Source organism: Citrus clementina, unplaced genomic scaffold (assembly GCF_000493195.1).
Source record: "Citrus clementina cultivar Clemenules unplaced genomic scaffold, Citrus_clementina_v1.0 scaffold_1, whole genome shotgun sequence".
Taxonomy (NCBI): domain Eukaryota; kingdom Viridiplantae; phylum Streptophyta; class Magnoliopsida; order Sapindales; family Rutaceae; genus Citrus; species Citrus x clementina.
In genome coordinates, this window is record NW_006263303.1 from 17522281 (window position 1) to 17540626 (window position 18346).

Sequence of the window (18346 nt, forward strand, 5' to 3'; positions counted from 1 at the left end):
GGAAGTGGAATTATTGTTTGCTGTTTATGATAATAATAATTAAAAATAATAACAATAATAATAAATAAATAAAATATGTATAAATAATGCGCAGAGGCGCAGCTTTCAGTAAAAAAGACATTCTTATTTTATGTGATTTTGTAGCCACGCGCTCTATGTTGACGGCAGTTCTTCTTCTTCTTCTTATTTTTTTTTGAATATTTATTTTTAAAATATATTTCTTAATTAAAAAAATCTTTTTTGTACTCTTACATATTTGGAGGAGAATTAATTAGATTGGGCTTTGTAAATTTAGTTGAAAATTCATTAGTGCACAAAAATGAGACTAACATATTTTACAATATTTTTTTTATATATTTTAAGAGTCATTTATAATGATATTAATAAAACGATTTTAGTAAATGAATAGATTTAATTGATAATTTTGTTAAATCATCTGATAAGCCAAAAAAAAAAAAAAAACACAAATCTCTTTTGAAAACACAAGAATTTTTCGAGTAACAAATAAGAACGAAGATAGTATTGGATAAGCGGAGACGCGTGATTTAAAAGTCCTTTTAAATTACATTCATCAGTTAAGCCGTGACTCCTCAAACTTAGTTAAGATGATCCAAAAAATATGATTTTTTATATAAAATTTATTATTATTTTGCCCCATACATATTAAATTTATTATTATTTTTATTCTTAATATCCTTAACTAGAATAAAATTATATTACAACTATTGTATGGTACCTCTCTTTTATCTTTTATGATTGGACCCGTTGCTTTTGTTCTTGTTAACAATTCATTGCATTATGATAATTTCATATTTTCCCATTCTTCTCTCGTCCATATTCCAGCCTTAACCAATGTCACAAGTAAAGTCCATAATATGAAAAACAAAAAATAATTAAATTGGCCCATCTCACAACCTCTTGGGCGCGTGTGGTCCACGTGCCTTCTGAGAAAAGTGCAATTACCAACCCTCAAGAAATTTCACTCAAAGGAGTCAAGTGCTTTCTAAAAGTTGAATGAAGGTCGTTGGATTTTCTTTTGCTATTTTCAGTTTTATTTTTTATTTAATAGTTATTGTGTTAGGTGGGAGAGAAATTACCCTCCACCTCGCTCACACAGTACGCAACACACTGTGCCTTTTAGCCGGCCCCACGCTAATTAAATCTGAATTTTTTTTTTGCCATGATTATCATAAAGTTTTCGATAATGCCATGGCCTAATATTCTATATAATTAATCATTACCATGCCATTAGTTGATGATGCTGTTTTAGTCTCACTTGCTCTTAATCGTTATTCATTCACATGTTTCAACATCTAACAAATGGCAATACAATAACTATATCCGTACTGTTTATATCGTTGGGATGAAATTAGTTTTATTATTACGAAAAGATTATAATTTAATAGAGGTATAATTATTAAAATTATTATTTTATAATATATAGATAAATATTATTATATGGAGACGAGTTCCTTGAGACGAAATCTAAAAATAAAATAATTGATTAAAATATAAAGTTTATTCTTATTTATAACTATAAGAAAGTTATTCCTATAAATAACATCACTATAAAAAAAAAAATTGTATTAGTATCTTTTATTTTTCTATTAGTGTATCTCCTAATAACACATAAAAGAAATTGGTTCAATCCATGTGAGTTCATAAATAACTACTATTAAAAATGTACATAATCTTTTCAAACCACCTGAGGGGGAGTGGGGGAGTCCAATAATACAAATCATGGAGGTAAATAGATCTTTTTTGTAATTATTTGAGAGGTAAATAGATCTGCCATAATAAAAAATATTTGGACGTGATATCATAGATTTAATCTAAAATGTCCCCCTCCATAATTCTGTCATTCTACTCATCATCGATCTATAGAATTGTAATTAAAAACAATCATATGTTCTTTTATTTTTTTAAAAAAAAAGATTTGTCCGGACAAAACCAAACTTTTGCATGAACTAAGAAAAAGCAAATGGGATGGAAAGGAGAGGCGTGGGCCGAAGAATGAATAAGAAAAAATAGCAACTTAGACCAACAAAGTGTTAGCTCCACTGGCAATAGAGTCCCTTTAAGTGGCTTGATTGAGTTTGTTTCCCAGTTCGAGTCGTAGTGAAGTCGCCTTTGTTGGGAGAACATATGCCTCCCGATTCGAGCGGGGACTTCTAATCTGAGTTGTAGTACGGACTTAAAGATGTCTCCCACAGTTAAGGTCCTCCCCAACATACCTCATGGTTAAGACAAAAAAAAAAAAATGCAACTTAGAAAACGAGTCATTGTCGTCTTCACAAAACCACCACCATCCGGCAACAATAATGGCTGTCCGTTTTCCATTAAACTCCATCCACATGACAATGCATGCGATTTTTATACATGAAATTTATGGTAAGGTGTCTGTCTTCACTCTTTCAGACAATTTATTAACAACTCAATAATGGGGCCTCATTTTTGTTTGTGGTCCACGTTTTGGCTCACTCCACTGCGTGCCTCTCTGTCTCTCCCCTTTCAGATCAGCACATGGGCAGGGTATCGCAACTTATATCAATACTTACAAAATTAACTTAATATTATTTATAAAATTTAAGTCATACTTAGTTGATCTCTACTAATATTATGATTTGAAATTAAATTTATTTATTATTAACCATGTGATTAAACAAAATTAATGGGCATGACACTTGAGTCATGACCCCTCTATTTTTTATCTTATAGATAATTACTTAGTTACATGGTTCAAAAATAGTGTAAAAGAATTATACAAAAAAAAAAAAGAGTGACAAAAGTAGTAGTAGTACATTTATGCATATTTTGCAATCTGAGTAAATTATTTAATCAAATCATGGACCCCCATAGTTTTTATTACAATACTTTTTCAAGCATGTATTAATAAATATGTGGCAGCTGACCTAACATAAACACAATGGACCACCATACCGTTGTGTCCCAAAATTAAACGCTCCATAATTTCTATTACCATATTTGTCAACAAAATTGCTCATTGTTAAATCATAGCATCTTTTCTTCATCTTTTGACTTGCTCATAATCACAGACACACACAAAAAAAGATGACTCCTTTTTTCCTTTTTGTTACTGAATAGATTGCTGACATTTTTGCACGCATCTTTTCTTTTTTATTCAAGGTCTGGGTTTTCTTTTTTCAACTTTTAGATTCTTTTAGAAATAATTGGATCAATTTTTTTTTTAAAAAAAAGATAATGTCAATTAATTTTAGAATTCAGAATTTTGTAATTTCAGATTTTTGAGATTTCTTTGGGGTTCAGGTTCGTGTTTGTTTTTTCTGGTATTTGGTTTTTAGGGCTATGAATTAATCAAATCGTAATTCAAAGTTTGGAACCAATACATAGTCTATCCCCTATCCATTATGGGAATATCTAAATTAGGAAAGGAAAAGTAATCATTGATCAATTTTGAAAGAATTTCTTCAACTTCACTATTAGAAATTTATAATGATAGCTGTCATTCCCAAAACATCTTTTTAAGTAATTTTGAATTTGTGATATTCACTGGATTCCACATTAAAACGAATTTGAATTCCTTCCCTATCCCTAGTCCCATTAAGCTCTGAACAGGCCCCATCAAACTCCGAGTAAACCCCACTCATGTCTATAAAAATATGCATCAGGATATTTGCCAATGACCCATATATAAAAGTGTTTCACATAATCATAAGCCTGTAGAGATCAAATGCATGCGAGAGGGGATAAAAAGAAAAGCGGCAAATTATCAATCATATACCTTTAAATGACACATATATCAAATGTGTGTGAACACTTTTTAAGTGTATCACTCGTATACCCTAAGTTGACAAAACACTTCTGTCGTCCATAAATCCGTTAACTTCCGTTAGAAAGTTAACAAAATTATAGCAAATTAACTATTTTACCCTTAAAACTCAAAATAAGGTAAAAATATAAATTTACTCAAAAAATTAACGTAAATTTTCAATACACAATTTTTTTTTATTTTGTTATCAACAATACATTTTTTTATTAAAAAAATAAATTATTAATGGTACATATTATTAACAATTATCCATAAAAAATATCCATATTATACCTAAAACATTATTAACAACATATTATTTACAATTATACATATTATACCATAAAAATTTCTAGTTAGAGCTTGGAGGAGTAGATTTTCAAAAATTTAGATTAAATTTTGAAGGAGTAGATTCAGTTGTAAAGTATTTTTTTAACAATTATTAACAATTATCCGATAAATGGGATTACATGTCATTTTTATCAATATATATCATATGACATGTCATTTTTTACTAGGTAAATGGGATGACATGTCTTTTTTTATCAAAGTTTCGTCAATCTTAAAAGACTAAATTACCCTTATGATGTCAGCGCTTGCAAACGGAAGTTAACATATTGGTGGACGGCAGAAGTGTTTTGTCAACTTAGGGTATACGAGTGATACAGTTGAAACGTATTCACACACGTTTGATACGGGTATCATTTAAGGGTATATAGCTAATAATTTCCCCAAAAAAAACCATCAAATATCACACAAGATAGCATACATTTTCTTCTTCTAGTTCACAAACTAAAGCAATTAAGCCCCCCTTAGAATAGTGACATGAAGTGCCTTCTGATTTACATCTCCCTTTCTTGCAAACCAAGCAAGCAGTTGGCAAGAGAAAATCTACCATTATGGTTAATTATTTGTATAATCACTCTGTTTGCTTCTAATTAACCATCTTCCACGACCAAACAAGACAATGTGATGATCGCGGATTTTGAAGAACTAGGCTTCAAGGTTTAGCAGAAGAGCAATAACGAACAGCAGAATAAGAGTTTTTTGGTAAGCGTAAAATCAATGCAGCTAATGATAAGTGGATAAATTCATTGTATAGTCAGAGGGTGTAAAATTTTTGTTTCAAAATCATTAATCCCTTCAGCAAAGAGCAAAAATTTATGCTCTCATACTCGAGCGTGAAGATACCATGAATAGGTGATGTGTGACACCATCTAATTTTATGGCGGATGGCAACGTTGTGCTTCATCTTGTAGTTGATACATTTCAAAATCATCAATACTATAGCCTGCATTTTCTTCACCATCAAGCAATTGCAAAATGATAGTTCTTGAATTCTCATTTTGCCTCTGAGAAAGGACACCGACATTCCCAAAGTTTAAGAAAATTGTCACAAAGACCCCCAAATTTTCAATAAGGGACACCAAGACTCATTTTTTATTATAATGCCCTTTGATCCCCAAAAACAATAACCCCAAAATTTTATAATAAATGGAAATATGGCATTAAAATAAATTTAATAATATATACATTTCAAATTAATTTTAATATTTAAAAATATTTTAATATTTTTCAATCTATTAGACCTATTTTATTATATTAAAGTAATTTTTAATAATAGATAGAAACATAATATTAAAATTAAAATTACTTTGAATATTATGTAAAGGTTAATTTTAATATTATTAATATGGAGTTTTTTAATTGTAAAATCTATTTAACCCAAAGATTTATTTAAATTTTTTTATAATATTACAAATATATTATTAAAATAGATATGACAATTTAAAATTTTAATTTTATTTTAAACGTCAAAAATAATTTAATATTATTAGTCTACTAGATAAATTATATTATTTATATTAAATTTGTGTTAATTAAACGTCTTTAAAGTTAATTTTCTAATTATTATAGTCAAAGGGTATTATAGGTAAAAAAAAGGTCTTGGACTCTTGGTGTTCATTTTTTAAAACTTAAGAGTTCTTATGATTATTTTTTCAAACCTTAAACATGTAGGTATCCTTTTCTGTTTTGCTCCGATATCGTTTCGTGTCATCTCATAAAAATACACTCAATTGATCTAAATATATCAAATGCTGGCAAAATTGATGAGAACATGAATGAAACTACTAAAAATAAATTGAGAAAATTGATTGCTTGAGGTTGTAGAAGTTTATTTATTTTTAAATCCTTGTTAAAGAAAACAAATATTTAATCAGCATAATTTTATGTACCATTGTTCTTGTTTTAATCAATTATCACCATCATGATAGCTTATGGTGACAACCAAACCACCAACATTAACACAAATTCCCATTCTAGTCCACAAAATCTTGGCTTATTCATAAAAATTTCAAATTTACTCCATTCTTTTTCCAATTCAACATCTCAAAGCATTTCTATAGAAGAAAAATATTGATGAGTCAAATTCTATTTGAATGAGGACCAAAAATATTTGGACATAAATATATTTTATTGAAGTAATTCGTTGCAAAATCCATAAACAACCAAAAAATAGTGTCAAAGATAAGGTTATTACACAAACTTACCTTAAGATAGGATAACTTGAAGATTATATTCTTTAAAAGAAAAATTATTATCAATTGGAAGGAAATTGGAAACATATCAAGTGCATCATCCATTCCTCTGTGATCTTTCTTACTTATTTTTCATGTAAGATAAATTTAATGTACCGAAAAAAATAAATACAATAATAAAATATTATTATGAAGAGTAATAATATAGTTACAAACTCTTGTACAAACTTATTTTGTACAAATTGATGTAGCATGATAAGATTGATTGAATTAAATATCACTTGACCGACATGATTTGTTTTTATTATTTTATATTTTCATTCAACTAATGAATTAATACTACGTCAGTTTCTATAAAATAAATTTATACAAGAGTTTGTGGTTGTATCATTACTCATGTTATGAATAATTTGACATATTTCAAAATCTGTTCTAAAAGATTTTTTAAATAAGGTGATCTCATCATGTGAATTATAAAATTATACCATAAATTATTTTATAAATTGTAAAAAAGAAGAAAAAAGGAAACTCAAACACTTACCCCCTTTTCTTGAGATAAATGTTTTAGATTCAATTCAATATATAAATATTATGTGAATTGGGACTGAACTGTTAGAATTATTTAAATGTTAAATGATTATAAATTATAAATAAATAAGGTATGTGACATGATTAATGAATGGATATGCATGGTTTCTATTTTTGTGAGATTTGTGAAAACAATAAAAGAGAAAAAAACAAAAAAACAGATGTCATGCTTTTGTTGACAACCAACTCTCTCAATCAAAATCTGAAGTTTCTATAAAGACCCATTCATGGGGCGAGGTTTCTAACAAAACCCACATTAAAATCTTCATTAAATCCATTCAAAGGTACGCACTCTGTTGCTTTTTTTTTTTTTTTTTCTCCCTAGGCTTCTGGGTTTTTTTTTTTTTTAACTGAATTGTGAAATCAGTTTGTTCTTGTGTCTCAGAGGAAAAATGTGCGTTTTAACTTTTAAGGAAATTGAATCGTAATTGTGATGTGATTGTTGTTTTGCAGGCGGTTCTTTGTGCGTGTATATATTATAATGTAGTAGTGCATTGTCTTTTTGCGTCAAGTTTAGTGAGACTGTTCAATGGTTTGATTTAGTGGCGACTCCCATGATTCAAATTTGGTCGGGTTTTTTAGGATTTCAGTGACATTTCGTCAATTGTGTTGTTGAATTCTAGTTTGATTATTGATCAGTTAGATCCATTTCACTGTCCTAGTAAAGTTTCAAGGATTGGGTCATTGGATTTAGTTGGGTTTTTTGATCAGTTGATATCTATCTGAGCAATCTACTAAAGTTTGAAGAATTTGATCGGCAGCGAAGTTTTGAGAATTGAGTTATTGATCTTTGCTGAGGTTTTGATCAGTTTGGGGAGTTTGGCAAAGTTTGAGGATTGAGTTTTTTCTTTTGTTGGCTTTTTGGTTTTGATTCGAGAATATATATCTGTTTCTGTTTTTGGGAGTAAGGTTTGGCAGGGCAATTGTGAGCTAGAGGGAATTTAAAAAGAAGGCGATGAGACTAGAATTGATAAGGGGCATTCAGAGACAATGACTGGAGGGTCATTGGGTCAACGCACAGCCAGTTATGGGTCATTGCAGCTACTCAACAACAATGGTATTGTTGGAAAACCAGCATCATCTATCTTCACCAGGAAGCCTTCTCCAAAGATGCTGCTTGCAGGTTCCAGAGATAGAGAGAAGCAGTTTCTTCTACTTGTGTTTTGCAAATTTTTAGGCCGTAGAAGGGTAGCAATGCTGCTCCTTGTTGGCCTTCCTCTCTTGATCTTTACATTAGGTTCCTATGTTCTTGATAAAGGTTTGTATTTCTTGTTTTTTTTTTTTTTGTATTTTCGTTTACTATGAATTTGAGCAGTTCTTGCTCTGGATTATTATTTAAGCAGTCATATTGTCTTGATCGGATGATGACATTAGGTACGGATAGCAAGCATTAAGAACTACGAGATTTCTTTTTACTGGGTTCTGGCCTAATTTGATGTTGGTTTTATTTAAATTCAAAGTGTTAAGACTGTCAATATTATCATAAAATCTCAATGTCTTATGAATGCAATGATTGCTTGTCGAAATATATATTTAAGCTTTATTTGGATCTCGAGCATTAAAAAAATGTAATATTTGTTTCTGTTTACTGCTTTTTTGTTTATTTTTATTTTTGAGCTAATAATTTGTATTCTGGTATTGGCTCTTTTATGATTGGTGCTCCAGAAAATACTAGTTTGAATATTGATGAACATATAGGAAGCTTGGTTCCATATGTCAGCCAAGCTGCAGATGATCCTGCAGCTTTAATGATTTCTAGAGTAAAAGATACCCAGAAGGATAGAGATTCTTCTACTGAGAAAGATGGAAATAAAACCCAGCGTCCTTCTCCTCCTGCTGCTGCTTCCTTGATCAAAAGAGTTGTTCCTCTGCACCATCCATGCGAGAATTTTGCATTTCCTCCTCCCCCTCCTCCTGGTTTACGGCGTCCTGGACCACGGCGTAAGTTTAATGTGCTATCCTATCCCTGTTTTTATTACCATCGTCATTGTTGATTAGGGATTGGAATGTCCCTCATAATGTAATCAAAACAAAAGATAACTCTGCAATTTCTTAGCATGCACTTATAAAATGCCGTGTTAGAAGTTAGCTATATATATTATTTTGATTCCATTGTCTTTTATACCATACTGATTTAAGCTAACATATAATTGTGATAATACGTAACTCTTCGAAACCGTGTATAGCAAGAATTCTAATTTTTATTGATGTACAAAATATGATCCTCTGATATGTATCTTGTTTTCTTGATTTTGATTGTGTTCTTGTTCATCTATGTATGCAGCATGTCCAGTATGTTACGTTCCTGTAGAGCAGGCAATAGCTAGTATGCCAAGTTCCCCATCAGAATCCCCAGTGCTTCAAAACTTGACATATATTCATGATGAAAATCCAGTTAAAACTGAAACACATGGAGGTTCTGATTTTGGAGGATATCCTTCCCTAAAACAGAGAAATGGTTCTTATGAGATAAAAGAGTCCATGACAGTGCACTGTGGGTAGGTTCATTTTGTTAGATGTTTGAGATGACACTCTTGTAACTCTTTAAGGAAGATTGTTGTCCTGAATGAATTTTTATTTAAAATTATATCTTAGAGTAATAAACTGATTTCTTTCTTCATGTAAACTGAATCTAAAGCTTCTTGTGCTATTTTCCTGGCTCCTTTGTTCTTTATTAGATTTGTCAAAGGAAGTAGACCCGGTCGTCAAAGTGGGTTTGATTTGGATGAATTTGATCTCACAGAGTTGGAGCAATTCCATGATGTCATTGTTGCATCAGCAATATTTGGTAATGCTGTGTAGATCAACTTCTATATGGAGAATATTTTGCTTTTATGCTGGTTTCTATCTAATCTGGCAATTTGGCAGGGAACTATGACCTAATACAACAGCCCAAAAAAATCAGTCAAGCAGCAAGACAAAATGTTCCTTTCTATATGTTTGTAGATGAAGAGACAGAAGCATATATGAAGAACTCTAGCATCTTGGACAGCAATAAAAGGGTTGGGTTGTGGAGAATTATTGTTGTTTGCAACATCCCTTACAATGATTCTAGACGTAATGGAAAGGTCAGTTTGCTTTGCTTCTATCTCTATTAACTCTAAACCAGGATTTTGTCCAAATTACTTTAATTTTTTTTAATTTCTTTATTAATATTAATGAGTCATTTGATCATCACCATTTATATAGTTTTTACTTTCTTTGATGTGAAAAAGATCTTTAACACAGTAGCACATGGAAGATTCGATGTAAATTATTAAACAGCAGTTCAATGTATCTTTTCGGTAACCTAGACCTCCAGAAACTTTTATTTATAAAGTGACTAGGTGGAGTAACCTTCTACTGTTGGCTAGTCAGACATGTGGCTGGGGTCTTGGCTGCAATAGAAGAATAAATGGTTCGTTAAAACCACACTTTGAACAATTAAAGTTATGCTGTATCCAGAGCAAATTTGTGCTTCTTAATTATTAAATTTACACTACAGGTCGATGCCTGTGATTTTGAAAATGAACTTAGATACAAAACTCGTAGCCGTTGTTAGACAATGTGGATTTTGATTGTGTTTAGTGTTGTTTCTAAATCTTAGGTGTTTTGGATTTATTACATTTTATGTACATGTGACAGGTGCCAAAGCTTCTTTTGCATAGGATCTTCCCCAATGTTCGATATTCTATATGGATTGATGGAAAGCTCCAGCTTGTGGTGGATCCATATCAAATTCTTGAGAGGTACAAGCATTTTCTTATGTTATCTTTTTTAGGTATTGTCATAGTCTGAATCGTGTATTTAACAAAATAGGATTATCTGCTTCAATTGCTGGAGAAAGACAAGAAATTTGAGCTTCTATATATCAGAAATTGGTCGCCATTTCCCTATTTTACTTCAATGCGCGTTTTGGTTATACTTGACTTCTGGAAATGCCAGTGGCTGTATTCGTTCTTATGCTATAAAGCTGTGTCACATTGATGTTCATTCATGGATCAATTGTCTAGGCATTAGTGCTAGGGACTAAAATTTAGGGATGGCAATATTCTGAGTATGGATATCCATATCATACACTAATCTGGAAAATTGTCATCCAAATCCCTTACTACTCTCAAAGTTTTGATGAAACATGGGAATAGAGATGGGTTATGGGTAATGGATATCCATTACCATATCTAAATCTGGAAATTTGCCAGCCTCAGAAAAATGGTTTTCTGATTGGAGATTATTTTGACCATCCTAGCTCTTTTCCACTCATTATTTCAAACTATCCCCCTTTCAGATTTTTGTGGCGTGAAAATGCTACTTTTGCTATCTCGAGACACTATAGACGCTTTGACGTATTTGTGGAGGCTGAAGCAAATAAAGCTGCAGGAAAGTATGATAATTCCTCTATTGATTACCAGGTTGAATTCTATAAGAATGAAGGTCTAACGCCATATTCTGAGGCCAAGCTCCCTATAACTAGTGGTAAGTTAATTATATTGTATCTCATGGATTGTTTTGTTATGGAACTGGGATTGATGATTTGTGATTGAACTTTTGCAGATGTCCCAGAAGGTTGTGTCATCATAAGGGAACACATTCCCATCACAAACTTATTCTCCTGCCTATGGTTCAACGAAGTGGATCGTTTTACTGCTAGGGATCAGTTAAGCTTTTCCACTGTTAGAGACAAGATAATGGCAAAAGTTAATTGGACTGTCAATATGTTTTTGGATTGTGAAAGGCGAAATTTTGTGATACAGGTATATATTGTGTATTGCCATATTATGTTCATGGGAAGACAAGTTCTAAACATTAACCCAATCACTTCGTTGTTTATAATTTAATGTCTCAAATGTCAACAATATTGCTTCTCTTAAATGGTAAGTTTCTTGCTATAGTCTTTGCTTATTGTGTGATCTTTTACGGACAGGCATACCACAGAGACCTTTTGGTGCATAAGGCTTCTCCAGGTGCTGCGACAATGCATCATCAACTGGTTCTACCAGGTACAAGTTTAGCCGGAAAAAATCCAGGGAAAAGATCTTCTAAGCGTGGCAAAGGAGAAAAACGATCCGGTTCTAAGCGGCACCGGAAGGTTGCTGCTGGTAATAAAGACAGCAGCTCATTTTAAATGTATTCTTTTTTCTTTTTTTTTTGACCCGGAAAAGAAATGAAAAAAAAAAGAAGAGTTCGGGGTAACTTTTATATTTTAAACATTTCTAATTTCTAATTATACATCAAGGAGTAGGAGAATATAATCGACAGGTTTAGGATGATTAAAAATCAAAATTTATTTGTTTACAGATTGTCAATGTCCATTATTTTAATGTTGTAAATACTCGTCACATAGCTTTCATATACAAAGCTGAGGCTGATACCATTTCTTTTGTGACTTCCTCAACCTTTTTAACACCATGTAACTGAGTATCCAGGGATGTGGAATACGCCCTATGGAACAATTAGCTGTTAGCACATTATTATTACCATTATTTGAAAATACACAGAAACATTTCTAATTATTTCAATTAACCTAATAGAAGGCAAAGACAAGACTTAGCAGCTTAAGGTCCGATTTTCTTATTCTTAAATTAATGGCAAATTGTCCAGTTATAAGGCAAAGACTCATTATGTTATTATGTATGTTATCATGGAGTATTAGTTAGCAATTTAACTGATGGGTTTACTATTTGTTACAGCCATTTTGTATCCAGTCTTATTCCTTACTACTCATGTTGTCGCAATGAAATTATTTCTACGGGAATCATACCAACGAAGCTTCTTATTTTCGATTGTTTTGATTCTGTGCAGTGGCGAACCCAGGAACTTAGATTAGCAGGGTTGGTTATTCAATTACTAAATTCAATTTGGGAGGGCTTGGTGGTTTTTCTATTTGTCCATTCGAGTACATTTGAAGTCTTAAAAAGTCAAATTTTATTATTTTCTTTTAAAGATATAAAATTAATAATAATAACCATAATTATTTTTTTTTAAATGGTGGGCTCATTGTGTCCCGGCTGTTTGCTACACTAGTGAATGTAGTTTGCCTCTCTTTAATTTGTTATTCAATCTTTTGTTTTCTTCCAAAATACTTCCTTTAATCTAGTTTAGGATGATCTGTCATATTAGTTCCCTATATAACCAATTAATTTAGTTTTCTTGTTCACAACAAATACTAGAATGATAGAATCCAAGCAGTACTATACGTTGCAATTTCATAGCTTATTCCGTTATTTCTGCGAGTAATATAAGATAACATGCACAAATATCTAAAAAAGTTATATTATTAGTAATATAATTATACCCCATTGGCCATGGCAGCAGAGTGTAATTCTTATAAGTAAATTACCTTCGTTTATTTAAATTGTGGCCCAATTTTTTTATTTGTCTCTGTCAGAAAAAGCTCAATTAAAGTATACTTAAAAAGAAAATTATTTTGGGCTTATGGCATACTTAAAAGTTACGTATTGGGGTCCAGCTACAATACCCATGGGGTTTGGTACCCTATTTTTTGTTTTTTTCAAATCTACCGTTGGATTTAACGTAAGAATTGCATAATGGTTGAGATGTGATTATTGGGTTATTAACATCAAAGACCCTTATTGTTCATGCAAAATAAAAACAATCAAACGTTTTGAAATTATGACATATAAGTCCATAATATTCTCTTTTTTTTTAACTCCATTGAAATAGGTTTCCAATTAAATGACTTATTCTTACATTTATTAATATATATTTAAATTAATTAATTAATTAACTACTTTGTTATATAGTTAAACAATGCATGTATATTTTTTACCAACCATAATTAGTGATAAGTATAAATATGATCTTTTTTTTTTAATTTAACATAATGGCAACCAATTATCTCTCACCTATGTGAACAAGGTTCAAAACCCATAATTTTGTTTTTCAACACAAGAGATTTTATCACCTCAAGTAGATGAAATATACAAAATACAAAAATAAATTTAATTTCATATTCTATGTAGTTAATATTTTTTTTAACATAATATTTATTAAACATACTATCAACTATTTAATTATATAGTAAAAATATGTTAATTTACTAATAATAATAAAATGTTAGTTTATTAACTTGTAAAATCTTTTTTTTAACAATGAGTTTTTGTCCTTAAATAAATAATAATAATTTAATTGCACGCTTAAATAAATTGGTATTTGTTACTCCACCCCAACTGTTTAAATAGTCATTAACTTATCAGAGAGAAGGGTAAAATTCTAAACAATTACTCTATTTGAAAATAATTTAAATATTTCTTTAAAAAATAAACTAAAAATAATTATTTTCTATTCATTCTTCTTTCTTGCTAACATCACACATAGATAACAATAGAGATGGCAATTCACTCTATTTGAAAATAATTTAAATATTTCTTTAAAAAATAAACTAAAAATAATTATTTTCTATTCCTACTTCTTTCTTGCTAACATCACACATGGATAACAATAGAGATGGCAATTCAACACATATCTATCAATTAAAATAGAAGTCAATTAATATAATTAATTGAATAATTAATTGTGTCATGAATGAGTTATCATATTAGGAGTTTTAAAACCAAACCCAATAGAATTATTAATCAAGTTAACAGCTAGAAAGAGCAAACAAATCCATTCAAGTTGGATGTCTAAGTATCTGATTTGAATAGATTGGATAATATCCATCTAAAATACTCTGAATTTGATTTATTCAATATCCATCCATGAACTTGAATATTAGTAATATTTAAGTGTATGAGACTGAAATTGAGTATTATATTTAATATTTAAGTTTTGTAAATCAAATGAAAAATCAAAATAATATTGCTAAAAATTATTGCACCACCAATGACAACAATGACGGTATCATCACTAAGAAATAGACGTGAGTGAACAGAAAAACAAAACTATCAACGTATTCAAAATTCTTCGATCAATGTAATGGTGGCAATGTTGCTGGATAAATAGATATGTCGATGATAGATGAGCCTTCCAATGCAAACAACTATAATAAGACCCTATGATTAGATGACGTTTTAACGCAGGACGGAAGCGATACTAGATTTCGTTCTATCATACATCTTGAAAACTCAAGAAAGAGACTCTCATCAAAGAGAAGATATTTTAATTGAGAAAAAATTGAATATTATTAATGAGAAACTTGTGTCTGTTATCATAAATTAAGAATAAAAAGCCTATATATATAATAGTAGCTAAATTAATCCTTATCTTTCTCAAATAAAAGAAATAATCTAAAATCCTAATTAGATTAGAATTACAAATATGACTCAAGTAAGCTTAATAAAATAAGATAAATCCTAATAAAATACTAAATTTTAAATTGACCCAAATATTATAATTCCTAGTAAATTCTAATTTATTTATTTATTTTTATAAGTTTGTTTGGTTTTTGGGTGTTTTTTAAAGAACATAAAATTATAGGTAATAGTATAAGTATAGAAAAGTAAAGGGGCAAAATTATAAATAGGCAAAAGTTGGTGTTGCCGGCGACGGTGGTTGAAAAATTGGCCTAGGATAGGTGGATCTGGAAGATTTGATGGTGCTGAGTGTGATGCTGGTGGTGGTTTGTCTCAAATAGTTGTGATTTGACCGAAAAGTTGAGTTAAAGTAGCGGGTGGAGGTTGGTTTTAGTTTCCGGGGGTTGGCAGCGTGAGTGGGTTGAAAAGAAAGAGCTAATGATCGTGGACGAATGGGTGGTGGTGGAGGCTGTGAATTGCGGCGGATTGCAGCGAATAGAGAGGTGAATTTTCGTGGTGGTTCAGCAGCTGTTTTAGCTAGTTTCCCGTGGCTACGGTGACGGGATGGTGGTGTTATGGGTTGGGTTATGATTGGCGACGTGAGGGCTTTCGGATGGGAGAGAGGATCGATCGAAAAGAACAGAAACCAGTGGCGGCGGCAGATGTGATGGCAGCTTCGGGTTTTGTTAGGTTTTTTTTTTTTTTAACTTGATGGAACTAATGTACGAAGTTGGTGGTCAAGAATGCTCTGCCTGGTACAGAAAAGAACTCTAATATGATTTATGTCTTGAAAACTTTAAAAAGATGCTCTCACCAAGGAGAAGATATCTCAATTATGAAAAAATTAAAAATTATTAATAAGAAGTTTGTGTATGTTATCATAAATTAAGAATAGCAAGTTTTTATATATAATTGTAACTAATCTTTATCAAATAAGAGAAATAATCTAAAATCCTAATTAGATTAGAATTACAACTATGACTCAAGTAAACTTAATAAAATAAGATAAATTTTAATAAAATACTAAATTTTAAATTGACCCAAATATTATAATTTCTAGTAAATTCTAATTCATTTGATCTAATATGCTTCCTACATCACGTTTTAAGGTTCATTGCCTTTAACAACCAAATTGAGGGTCTCTAAATTTAAAAAAGAAAAAGAAAAGAAAAGAAAAGGTGGTAGTGTAATGTAACTCCTTGTGTTTTTGTAGTATAGTTATTGTTGCAGTTATTTTAGAAGGAGCATGCAACTTTACATATCATCATTTGCTAGCATTGAGACTATCTTTATGTAAATCATCCAATTTCAAATATAATGGAACCCTTCATGTCCCCTTTCAATTAAAAATATCATTGCACGCGAAGAAACCGTAGTAATTAGTGATTGCTTATTTTTTAATACAAAATATCTATTTATAATTAATTAAAAAATAAGGATAAAATTTTATTTTATTATTTTATTTCTATATGGAAAGTAATTTTAATTACCTTTTAATTAAAATGGGTGAGAAAAATGATGTCATTGATGGTGCAAAATGGATGAGAAAAATGATGCTATGTAGGTGTAGGACTAATGCGTAAAATTTTAAAAATTTTCAACATTTTTACTTTTATAACAAATACCAGGACACTATTATAATTGACCTTTAAAAAGACAAAAGAGAGGGCTACCAAACGCATGTTGCAATGTAGCTTTGCCTTACATATTGATTGCAAACTGATAGTTAAGTTTTACATTTAGATTGATTGTGCTTCGATTGAAGGTATCTCTTGAAAGCTTTGGATTCAAATAATTAACACCACCCTTATCTTATCGTATTTCTACTCACTTTTAGTATTAGAAATATACAAATTTGTAATTAAAATAATAATTGTAAACAATTGAGCAGGAGGCCTGCACTAAATAGTCATTACAACCGATTCGCTACATATTGTCATGTATGGCATAGTTTCATGTGCGCAGACGTGGGTGCACATGAGCCAAGCTAGGACTTGCAACCCCTGCATGGGCTCATGTAAGTAGGGACAGGCATTCGGATCGAGTTAACTTTTGCAACCCGAACAGATTCAAACTATCAATCCGTTCAGAACCCGAATCGAATTTTAATCCAAACAGGTTGAATTTTTTTTTTTAAGTTTTGGCTTTTAAAAATTAAAAAATACATATGTATTAAACAAAAAAAAATCTCTTATTTCTCACTGTCTCACACTCTCATTACCGCCCTATTCTCACTTCTCACACTCTCGGTCTCGTTAACTAGCAGCAAGCCTCGAAAGCAAATCCCTAAACAGTAAAGATGAGGCCATGACGACGGCAACAGGAAGCCCACTGCCTGCAACCGTCCAGTTCTAGAAGACGCCCTATTACAGCCGTTCACCGCAACCCACTCGTCGTCAGCTAGCACGCCCTTCAATAATCAAGTCGCCCGCAACCGCGCCATGCCGTTTACCTCGCGTCTCACTCAGCCCCACACAGTCATGCTTTGCCGACGCTGTAGCTTCCCATCGATCAAGGTTTGTAGTTTAGTCCATACTAGGTGCTGATATTTGGATTTTGGAGTGGGTTTGTTGCTGACTTGCTGATGACTGTTGTTATAAATTAAATTGGAGATTGTTAATTAATTAATTAACAATTGTTCAATTATTTGGCAAGGGTTTGTTGCTGTTGATTGATAATTAAACAATTGGAGATTGTTTTTAATTAAATTGGAGTGGGTTTGTAACGTTTGTTGCTGTTAACTGATAATTGAACAATTGGAGACTGTTATTAATTAAATTGGAGTGGATTTGTTGTTGTTGACTGATAATTGAACAATTGGAGATTGTTATTAATTAAATTGGAGTGGGTTTGTTGTTGTTATTATTAATTAAATTGAAGATTGTTAATTAATTAATTTGTTTTTTAATATTTAGAATATGGCAATATACTGAATGCTGATTCGTAGTTATTATTACTATTATTATTATTGTTTGTTTAACTTAATTATTGTTCGGCAAAGTTATATTAATTCCCAAATGTTGTTGTTGTTGTTGTTAATTAAATTGTGATATTTGTTTAGTTTAGGATATATAACATTATGAAATTATGAGTTTTTGTAATGTGAACTCATTTTTTACTGCAAAATCATATTTGGGTGTCGAAATAGGATTCGCATTGGCTAGAGTGTCCAAATACACAATAAATTATTATTATTA

At 30.9% G+C, this 18346-nt stretch overlaps 1 protein-coding gene across 1 annotated transcript; it reads left to right on the top strand.

The window, feature by feature from the left end:
* Positions 1–7060: 7060 nt before the first annotated feature.
* Positions 7061–12275, top strand: LOC18053712. The gene is made up of 10 exons (XM_006451788.2): positions 7061–7202; positions 7372–8176; positions 8584–8859; positions 9203–9416; positions 9597–9706; positions 9787–9986; positions 10543–10646; positions 11186–11373; positions 11452–11651; positions 11822–12275. Exons 2-10 carry the CDS (start codon positions 7909–7911, stop codon positions 12020–12022), a joined length of 1761 nt encoding a protein of 586 aa, XP_006451851.1. The 5' UTR covers positions 7061–7202; positions 7372–7908; the 3' UTR covers positions 12023–12275.
* Positions 12276–18346: the final 6071 nt, after the last annotated feature.

Bases quoted from the DNA above. Each gene is read 5' to 3' on its own strand.
- LOC18053712 (XM_006451788.2), top strand. From the start codon at position 7,909: ATGACTGGAGGGTCATTGGGTCAACGCACAGCCAGTTATGGGTCATTG. The intron at 9,707-9,786 runs GTAATGCTGTGT...GCAATTTGGCAG, and splicing joins TGTTGCATCAGCAATATTTG to GGAACTATGACCTAATACAA. The intron at 9,987-10,542 runs GTCAGTTTGCTT...TACATGTGACAG, and splicing joins ATTCTAGACGTAATGGAAAG to GTGCCAAAGCTTCTTTTGCA.